This window comes from Coregonus lavaretus, assembly GCF_964263955.1.
Source record: "Coregonus lavaretus genome assembly, contig: HAP1_SCAFFOLD_3706, whole genome shotgun sequence".
Lineage (NCBI taxonomy): Eukaryota > Metazoa > Chordata > Actinopteri > Salmoniformes > Salmonidae > Coregonus > Coregonus lavaretus.
This window is the reverse complement of record NW_028158397.1, coordinates 37,501-47,500: the sequence shown is the minus strand read 5'-3', so window position 1 is coordinate 47,500 and position 10,000 is coordinate 37,501. Positions and strand designations below refer to the sequence as shown.

Here is a 10,000-nt window from a genome sequence, read left to right as displayed (position 1 = left end):
TGGGTGACTGGAGTCTTTGACAATGATTTGGGCCTTCCTCTGACACCGCCTGGTATAGAGGTCCTGGATGGCAGGAAGCTTGGCACCAGTGATGCACTTGGCCGTATGCACTTCCCTCTGTAGCGCCTTACGGTTGGAGGCCAAGCAGTTGCCATACCAGGCGGTGATGCAACCAGTCAGGATGCTCTCTATGGTGCAGCTGTAGAACTTTTTGAGGCTCTGGGGACCCATGCCAAATCTTTTCAGTCTCCTGAGGGGGAATAGGTTTTGTCGTGCCCTCTTCACGACTGTCTTGATGTGTTTGGACCATGATAGTTTGTTGGTGATGTGGACACCAAGGAACTTGAAACTCTCGACCCGCTCCTCTACAGCCCCGTCGATGTAAATGGGGGCGTGTTCGGCCCTCCTTTTCCTGTAGTCCACGATCATTCCTTTGTCTTTCTCACATTGAGGGAGAGGTTGTTGTCCTGGCACCACACGGCCAGGTCTCTGACCTCCTCCCTATAGGCTGTCTCATCGTTGTTGGTGATCAGGCCTACCACCGTTGTGTCGTCAGCAAACTTAATGATGGTGTTAGAGTCGTGCTTGGCCACGCAGACGTGGGTGAACAGTGAAAATGTCAGTGAAGACACTTGCCAGTTGGTCCTTGCATGCTCTGAGTACACGTCCTGGTAATCCGCCTGGCCCCGCGGCCTTGTGAATGTTGACCTGTTTAAAGGTCACACAGTCGCCCGCAAACAGCTGGTGCTCTCATGCATACTTCAGTGTTGCTTGCCTCGAAGCGAGCATAAAAGGCATTTTGCCCGTCTGTTAGGCTCACGTCACTGGGCAGCTCGCAGCTGGGTTTCCCTTCGTAGTCCGTAATAGTTTGCAAGCCCTGCCACATCAGACGAGCGTCAGAGCCGGTGTAGTAGGATTCAATCTTAGTCCTGTATTGACGCTTTGCCTGTTTCTGATGGTTCTTCTGAGGGTATAGCGGGATTTATTATAAGTGTCCGGATTAGTCTCCCGCTCCATGAAAGCGGCAGCTCTAGCCTTTAGCCCGGTGTGGATGTTGCCTGTAATCCATGGCTTCTGATTGGGATATGTACGTACGGTCACTGTGGGGATGACATCGTCGATGCACTTATTGATAAAGCCGGTGACTGAGGTGGTATACTCCTCAATGCCATTGGATGAATCCCGGAACATATTCCAGTCTGTGCTAGCAAAACAGTCCTGTAGTGTAGCATCTGCGTAATCTGACCACTTCCGTATTGAGCGAGTCACTGGTACTTCCTGCTTTCGTTTTTGCTTGTAAGCAGGAATCAGGAGGATAGAATTATGGTCAGATTTGCCAAATGGAGAGCAAGGGAGAGCTTTGTGCGCACCACTGTGTGTGGAGTAAAGGTGGTCTAGAGATGTTTTCCTCTGGTTGCACATGTGACATGCTGGTAGAAATTAGGTCAAACGGCTGTAAGTTTCCCTGCATTGAAGCGCCGCTTCTGGATGAGCATTTTCTTGTTTGCTTATGGCCTTATACAGCTCGTCGTTAAGTGCGGTCTTAGTGCCAGCGTCGGTTTGTGGTGGTAAATATAGATGAAAACTCTCTTGGTAAATAGTGTGGTCTACAGCTTATCATGAGATACTCTACCTCAGGCGAGCAAAACCTCAAGACTTCCTTAATATTAGATTTTGTGCACCAGCTGTTATTGACAAATAGACACAGACCCCCACCCCTTCATAGCTGCTCTGTCCTGCCGATGCACAGAAAACCCAGCCAGCTGTATATTATCCACGTCGTCCACGACTCGGTGAAACATAAAGATATTACAGTTTTTAATGTCCCGTTATTCTCTAGTGATTGCACGTTGGCCAATAGAACGGATGGTGGAGGCGGGTGTCACGTTCATCGTGTAAAGGATTGGACCAAGGTGCAGCGTGGTATGCGTACATGTTTAATGTTAATAATAAATACTCGACAAAATAACAAAGCAACTGAACGTGAAGTTCTAAAGGCTATAAATCAAACAAGCCAAAATCACAGAAACAAGATCCCACAACTAATAGTAGGCAAAATGGCTACCTAAGTATGATCCCCAATCAGAGACAACGATCGACAGCTGCCTCTGATTGGGAACCACACCCGGCCAACATAGAAATACATAACATACAATTCACACCCTGACCAAACCAACTAGAGAAAACCGGGCTCTCAAGGTCAGGGCGTGACAGTGGGTTACCCACTCGCCGACCTATTCTCACAAGGCACCCTGATCTGCGCCCCCTGTATCTCCTTATTTTCTTCATGCGAATGACGGGGATTTGGGCCTTGTCTGAGAGCAACATTATATCCTTTGCGTCAGACTCATTAAAGAACAAATCTTTGTTCAGTTCGAGGTGAGTAATCGCTGTTCTGATATCCAGAAGCTCTTTTCGGTCATAAGAGACGGTAGCGTCAACATTATGTACAAAATAAGTTACAAACAATGTGAAAAAGCACACAAAATAGCACAATTGGTTAGGAGCCCGTAAAACGGCAGCCATCCCCTCCGGCGCCATTCTTCCAATCATCTTGGTGTTGAGTTTAATAACTTACATGTTCTAGAAAGCAGGGTCCTACAGTGCATTCGGAAAGTTTTCAAACCCCTTGACTTTTTCCACATTTTGTTACATTACAGCCTTACTCTAAAATTGACTAAATTTTGTTTTTTCATAAATCTACACACAATATCCCATAATGACAAAGCCAAAACAGTTTTTTTTTATTTGTTGCTAAAAAAATAAATAATAATTGACCCGGAAATATCACATTTACATAAGTATTCAGACCCTTTACTCAGTACTTAGTTGAAGCACCTTTGGCAGCCACGAGTCTTCTTGGGTATGACGCTACAAGCTTGGCACACCTGTATTTGGGCAGTTCCTCCCATTCTTCTCTGCAGATCCTCTCAAGCTTGGATGGGGAGCGTCGCTGCACAGCTATTTTCAGGTCTCTCCAGAGATGTTCGATCGGGTTCAAGTCCAGGCTCTGGCTGAGCCACTCAAGGACAATCAGAGACTTGTCCCGAAGCCACTTCTGCGTTGTCTTGGCTGTGTGCTTAGGGTCGTTATCCTATTGGAAGGTGAACTTTCGCCACAGTCTGATATCCTGAGCACTCTGGAGCAGGTTTTTATCAAGGATCTCTCAGTACTTTGCTCCGTAAATTTTTGTGTCGATCATGACTAGTCTCCCAGTCCCTGCCGCTGAAAAACATCCCCACAGAATGATGCTGCCACCACCATGCTTCACCGTAGGGATGGTGCCAAGTTTCCTCCAGATGTGACTCTTGGCATTCAGGTCAAAGAGTTCAATCTTGGTCTGATCAGACCAGAGAATCTTGTTTCTCATGGTCTGAGAGTCTTTAGGTGCCTTTTGGCAAACTCCAAGTGGGCTGTCATGTGCCTTTTACTGAGGAGTGGCTTCCGTCTGGCCACTCTACAATAAAGGCCTGATTGGTGGAGTGCTGCAGAGAGGGTTGTCCTTCTGGAAGGTTCTCCCATGTCCACAGTGGAACTCAAAATTTCTGTCAAAGTAACCATCGGGTTCTTGGTCACCTCCCTCACCAAGGCCCTTTCCCCCGATTGCTCAGTTTGACAATCCTGTCTCGCAGCTCTAAAGACAATTCCTTCGATCTAATGGCTTGTTTTTTTTGCTCTGACATGCACTGTCAACTGTGGGACCTTATATAGACAGGTGTGTGCCTTTTCAAATCATGTCCAATTAATTTAATTTACCACATGTGGACTCCAAACAAGATGTAGAAATATCTCAAGGATGATTAATGGAAACAGGATGCACCTGAGCTCAATTTTGAGTCTCATAGCAAAGGGTCTGAATACTTATGTAAATAAGGTATTCCTGTTTTTTATTTTTAATACATTTGCAAAAAATGTCTAAAAACCTGTTTTCGCTTTGTCATTATGGGGTATTGTGTGTAGATTGCTGAGGAAAATGTTTTATTTAATCCATTTTAGAATAAGGCTGTAACGTAACAACATGTGGAAAAAGTCAATGGGTCTGAATACTTTCCGAAGGCACTGCAGGGTCCTATCATAGAAAGCAGGGTCCTATCTAGGTAGTAACTTACATGTTCTAGAAAGCAGGGTCCTATCTAGGTAGTAACTTACATGTTCTAGAAAGCAGGGTCCTATCTAGGTAGTAACTTACATGTTCTAGAAAGCAGGGTCCTATCTAGATAGTAACTTACATGTTCAAGAAAGCAGGGTCCTATCTAGATAGTAACTTACATGTTCTAGAAAGCAGGGTCCTATCTAGATAGTAACGTACATGTTCTAGAAAGCAGGGTCCTTGCTAGGTAGCAACTTACATGTTCTAGAAAGCAGGGTCCTATCTAGGTAGTAACTTACATGTTCTAGAAAGCAGGGTCCTATCTAGATAGTAACTTACATGTTCTGGAAAGCAGGGTCCTATCTAGATAGTAACTTACATGTTCTAGAAAGCAGGGTCCTTGCTAGGTAGTAACGTACATGTTCTAGAAAGCAGGGTCCTTGCTAGGTAGCAACTTACATGTTCTAGAAAGCAGGGTCTTATCTAGGTAGTAACTTACATGTTCCAGAAAGCAGGGTCTTATCTAGATAGTAACGTACATGTTCTAGAAAGCAGGGTCCTTGCTAGGTAGCAACTTACATGTTCTAGAAAGCAGGGTCTTATCTAGGTAGTAACTTACATGTTCCAGAAAGCAGGGTCTTATCTAGATAGTAACTTACATGTTCTAGAAAGCAGGGCCCTATCTAGGGAGTAACTTACATGTTCTAGAAAGCAGGGTCCTATCTAGGTAGTAACTTACATGTTCTAGAAAGAAGGGTCCTATCTAGATATTAACTTACATGTTCTAGAAAGCAGGGTCCTATCTAGGTAGTAACTTACATGTTCTAGAAAGCAGGGTCCTATCTAGGTAGTAACTTACATGTTCTAGAAAGAAGGGTCCTATCTAGATATTAACTTACATGTTCTAGAAAGCAGGGTCCTATCTAGGTAGTAACTTACATGTTCTAGAAAGCAGGGTCCTATCTAGGTAGTAACTTACATGTTCTAGAAAGCAGGGTCCTATCTAGATAGTAACTTACATGTTCTAGAAAGCAGGGTCCTATCTAGGTAGTAACTTACATGTTCTAGAAAGCAGGGTCCTATCTAGGTAGTAACTTACATGTTCTAGAAAGCAGGGCCCTATCTAGGGAGTAACTTACATGTTCTAGAAAGCAGGGTCCTATCTAGGTAGTAACTTACATGTTATAGAAAGCAGAGTCCTATCTAGATAGTAACTTACATGTTCTAGAAAGCAGGGTTATCTAGGTAGTAACTTACATGTTCTAGAAAGCAGGGTTATCTAGGTAGTAACTTACATGTTCGAGAAAGCAGGGTCCTATCTAGGTAGTAACTAACATGTTCTAGAAAGCAGGGTCCTATCTAGGGAGTAACTTACATGTTCTAGAAAACAGGGTCCTATCTAGGTAGTAACTTACATGTTCTAGAAAGAAGGGTCCTATCTAGATAGTAACTTACATGTTCTAGAAAGCAGGGTCCTATCTAGATAGTAACGTACATGTTCTAGAAAGCAGGGTCCTATCTAGGTAGTAACTTACATGTTCTAGAAAGCAGGGCCCTATCTAGGGAGTAACTTACATGTTCTAGAAAGCAGGGTCCTATCTAGATAGTAACTTACATGTTCTAGAAAGCAGGGTCCTTGCTAGGTAGTAACTTACATGTTCTAGAAAGCAGGGTCCTATCTAGATAGTAACTTACATGTTCTAGAAAGCAGGGTCCTATCTAGGTAGTAACTTACATGTTCTAGAAAGCAGGGTCCTATCTAGATAGTAACTTACATGTTCTAGAAAGCAGGGTCCTATCTAGATAGTAACTTACATGTTCTAGAAAGCAGGGTCCTATCTAGGTAGTAACTTACATGTTCTAGAAAGCAGGGTCCTATCTAGATAGTAACTTACATGTTCTAGAAAGCAGGGTCCTATCTAGGTAGTAACTTACATGTTCTAGAAAGCAGGGTCCTATCTAGATAGTAACTTACATGTTCTAGAAAGCAGGGTCCTATCTAGGTAGTAACTTACATGTTCTAGAAAGCAGGGTCCTATCTAGGTAGTAACTTACATGTTCTAGAAAGCAGGGTCCTATCTCAGACAGGTGTGGTTCCTCATTGTTGTATTGTTTTTCCAGGTCTCTAACGAAGCCCATCTGGAAACGATAGATGTCCTCGATGTTCCCAAAAATCACCCTCAGCTGGTCATCGTTAAACATGTCTACCCTCTTCCTACACTGACGCAGGTAGCCCTGGAAGAAAGGGTTTTAAATAGGTTGGGAATGAGCTAAGGATTGTGTGTGTGTGTGTGTGTGTCTGTGCGCATGCTTGTGTGTATCTGAGTGTGTGTGTGTCTGAGTGTGTTTGTGTCTGAGTGTGTGTGTGTGTGTGTGCTGGTGTGTGGGTTCCCACATTTCAACATATTTTCCTGTACTCTCCCATATATCCCTGGAGAGAAGCATGAAAGCAGGTTGAGTCTAGTTTTAATCAATTCACCACAGTAACACTACTTCTATAATCAATTCATCACAGTAACACTACTGCTATAATCAATTCATCACAGTAACACTACTGCTATAATCAATTCATCACAGTAACAATACTTCTATAATCAATTCACCACAGTAACACTACTTCTATAATCAATTCACCACAGTAACACTACTTCTATAATCAATTCATCACAGTAACACTACTGCTATAATCAATTCATCACAGTAACACTACTGCTATAATCAATTAATCACAGTAACACTACTGCTATAATCAATTCACCACAGTTAGACTACTGCTATAATCAATTCACCACAGTTAGACTACTGCTATAATCAATTCACCACAGTAACACTACTGCTATAATCAATTCACCACAATTAGACTACTGTTCCAAGAGAGATCAAGTACCCTTGCATGTTTGTGTGTGTGTTTGTGTGTGTGCTTGTGTGTTTGTGTGTGTGTTTGTGTGTGTGTGTGTGTGGTGTATTGTGTGTGTTTGTGCGTGCATGCATGCGTTTTCCCATGTGTGCACGTATGTATGTGTGTGTGTTTGTGTGTTTGTGTACCTCACAGATGTCCTTGAGGTGTTTGATGTAGTGTCTCTCTGTGCTCATGATCTCGTTGATGACGTTGGCTCTCATCTGGTCACGGTTCTGAAGCGGCGAGCCCAGACACAGGCAGTCGTTGGTCGGATCCAGGTGACCGTTAGCCACTTCGCTGGTCCCCTCCGCAGGCTCCACCCCCCCATCCTCCTGGTTCACCCACAGCTGAGGAGACCAACACACACACTCCTGAACAGGAGATAAAATGATGACTACATACTACTATCAGAGGGCTTTAACACAGGAAACATCACATCCCTAAATTCATCTCTTCCTCTTCCAGACATCTTTTAATCACTTGTTCCAGTTTCAGGTTGCAGTTGGCAGCTCTGAGGCTCAGAGGAGAGGAGAGTAGACAGACAGAGAGAGAGAGAGAGAGAGAGAGAGAGAGAGAGAGAGAGAGAGAGAGAGAGAGAGAGAGAGAGAGAGAGAGAGAGAGAGAGAGAGAGAGAGAGAGAGAGAGAGAGAGAGAGAGAGAGAGAGAGAGAGAGAGAGAGAGAGAGAGAGAGAGAGAGAGAGAGAGAGAGAGAGAGAGAGAGAGAGAGAAGCCAGAGATGTGGAGGAAACAAGATGGTATTCCAGAGTCAAAGGGACTCTTTGTTCCAGCATTGAGCTGTAGACACACACACACACACACACAAAAACACACTGGTGTTAGGTAGGTTAGAGGAAGGTTAGAGGTAGGTTAGAGATAGGTTAGAGGTAGGTTAGAGGAAGGTTAGAGATAGGTTAGAGATAGGTTAGAGGTAGGTTAGAGGAAGGTTAGAGATAGGTTAGAGGTAGGTTAGAGGAAGGTTAGAGGTAGGTTAGAGGTAGGTTAGAGGTAGGTTAGAGGTAGGTTAGAGGAAGGTTAGAGGTAGGTTAGAGGTAGGTTAGAGATAGGTTAGAGATAGGTTAGAGGTAGGTTAGAGGTAGGTTAGAGGTAGGTTAGAGGTAGGTTAGAGGTAGGTTAGAGGTAGGTTAGAGGTAGGTTAGAGATAGGTTAGAGGTAGGTTAGAGGTAGGTTAGAGGTGATCAGATGCCTGCTACGGTAGCTTAGCAAACACCTGATGATCAAACACTGTGTGCCTACTGAACATCAAAGAGGCGACAGTTGTAATGCCAAACACACGATGCCATGCAGCTTCACAACAACAAGCAGAGAGACGGGTGGAGACAACTGGTGCTACTGTGCTAATGTGGAAGAGTGTGTTCCGAAATTGTACCCTATTCCCTTTATAGTGCACTACTTTCGACCAGGGACTATAGGGCTCTGTTAAAAAGTAGTGCACTATATACAGTGGGGAAAAAAAGTATTTAGTCAGCCACCAATTGTGCAAGTTCTCCCACTTAAAAAGATGAGAGAGGCCTGTAATTTTCATCATAGTTACACGTCAACTATGACAGACAAAATTAGAAAAAAAAATCCAGAAAATCACATTGTAGGATTTTTTATGAATTTATTTGCAAATTATGGTGGAAAATAAGTATTTGGTCAATAACAAAAGTTTCTCAATACTTTGTTATATACCCTTTTTTGGCAATGACACAGGTCAAACGTTTTCTGTAAGTCTTCACAAGGTTTTCACACACTGTTGCTGGTATTTTGGCCCATTCCTCCATGCAGATCTCCTCTAGAGCAGTGATGTTTTGGGGCTGTCGCTGGGCAACACAGACTTTCAACTCCCTCCAAAGATTTTCTATGGGGTTGAGATCTGGAGACTGGCTAGGCCACTCCAGGACCTTGAAATGCTTCTTACGAAGCCACTCCTTCGTTGCCCGGGCGGTGTGTTTGGGATCATTGTCATGCTGAAAGACCCAGCCACGTTTCATCTTCAATGCCCTTGCTGATGGAATGAGATTTTCACTCAAAATCTCACGATACATGGCCCGATTCATTCTTTCCTTTACACGGATCAGTCGTCCTGGTCCCTTTGCAGAAAAACAGCCCCAAAGCATGATGTTTCCACCCCCATGCTTCACAGTAGGTATGGTGTTCTTTGGATGCAACTCAGCATTCTTTGTCCTCCAAACACGACGAGTTGAGTTCTTACCAAAAAGTTATATTTTGGTTTCATCTGACCATATGACATTCTCCCAATCCTCTTCTGGATCATCCAAATGCACTCTAGCAAACTTCAGACGGGCCTGGACATGTACTGGCTTAAGCAGGGGGACATGTCTGGCACTGATTTGAGTCCCTGGCGGCGTAGTGTGTTACTGATGGTAGGCTTTGTTACTTTGGTCCCAGCTCTCTGCAGGTCATTCACTAGGTCCCCCCATGTGGTTCTGGGATTTTTGCTCACCGTTCTTGTGATCATTTTGACCCCACAGGGTGAGATCTTGCGTGGAGCCCCAGATCGAGGGAGATTATCAGTGGTCTTGTATGTCTTCCATTTCCTAATATTTGCTCCCACAGTTGATTTCTTCAAACCAAGCTGCTTACCTATTGCAGATTCATTCTTCCCAGCCTGGTGCAGGTCTACAATTTTGTTTCTGGTGTCCTTTGACAGCTCTTTGGTCTTGGCCATAGTGGAGTTTGGAGTGTGACTGTTTGAGGTTGTGGACAGGTGTCTTTTATACTGATAACAAATTCAAACAGGTGCCATTAATACAGGTAACGAGTGGAGGACAGAGGAGCCTCTTAAAGAAGAAGTTACAGGTCTGTGAGAGCCAGAAATCTTGCTTGTTTGTAGGTGACCAAATACTTATTTTCCACCATAATTTGCAAATAAATTCATAAAAAATCCTACAATGAGATTTTCTGGATTTTTTTTTCTCAATTTGTCTGTCATAGTTGACGTGTACCTATGATGAAAATTACAGGTCTCTCTCATCTTTTTAAGTGGG

The 10,000-nt window shown here is 43.7% G+C and overlaps 1 protein-coding gene across 1 annotated transcript in view; it reads right to left on the bottom strand.

Annotated features, from left to right (window-relative positions):
* Positions 1 to 10,000, bottom strand: part of LOC311124055 (rho guanine nucleotide exchange factor 9-like) — a 22,644-nt gene that overhangs the window by 11,357 nt on the left and 1,287 nt on the right. Inside the window, exons 3-4 of the mRNA XM_084198273.1 lie at positions 7,136 to 7,360; positions 6,146 to 6,325 (exon numbers count right to left, since the gene is read on the bottom strand). Coding sequence (XP_084054399.1) covers positions 6,146 to 6,325; positions 7,136 to 7,360 — 405 coding nt within the window. The remainder of the gene's footprint in view (positions 1 to 6,145; positions 6,326 to 7,135; positions 7,361 to 10,000) is intronic.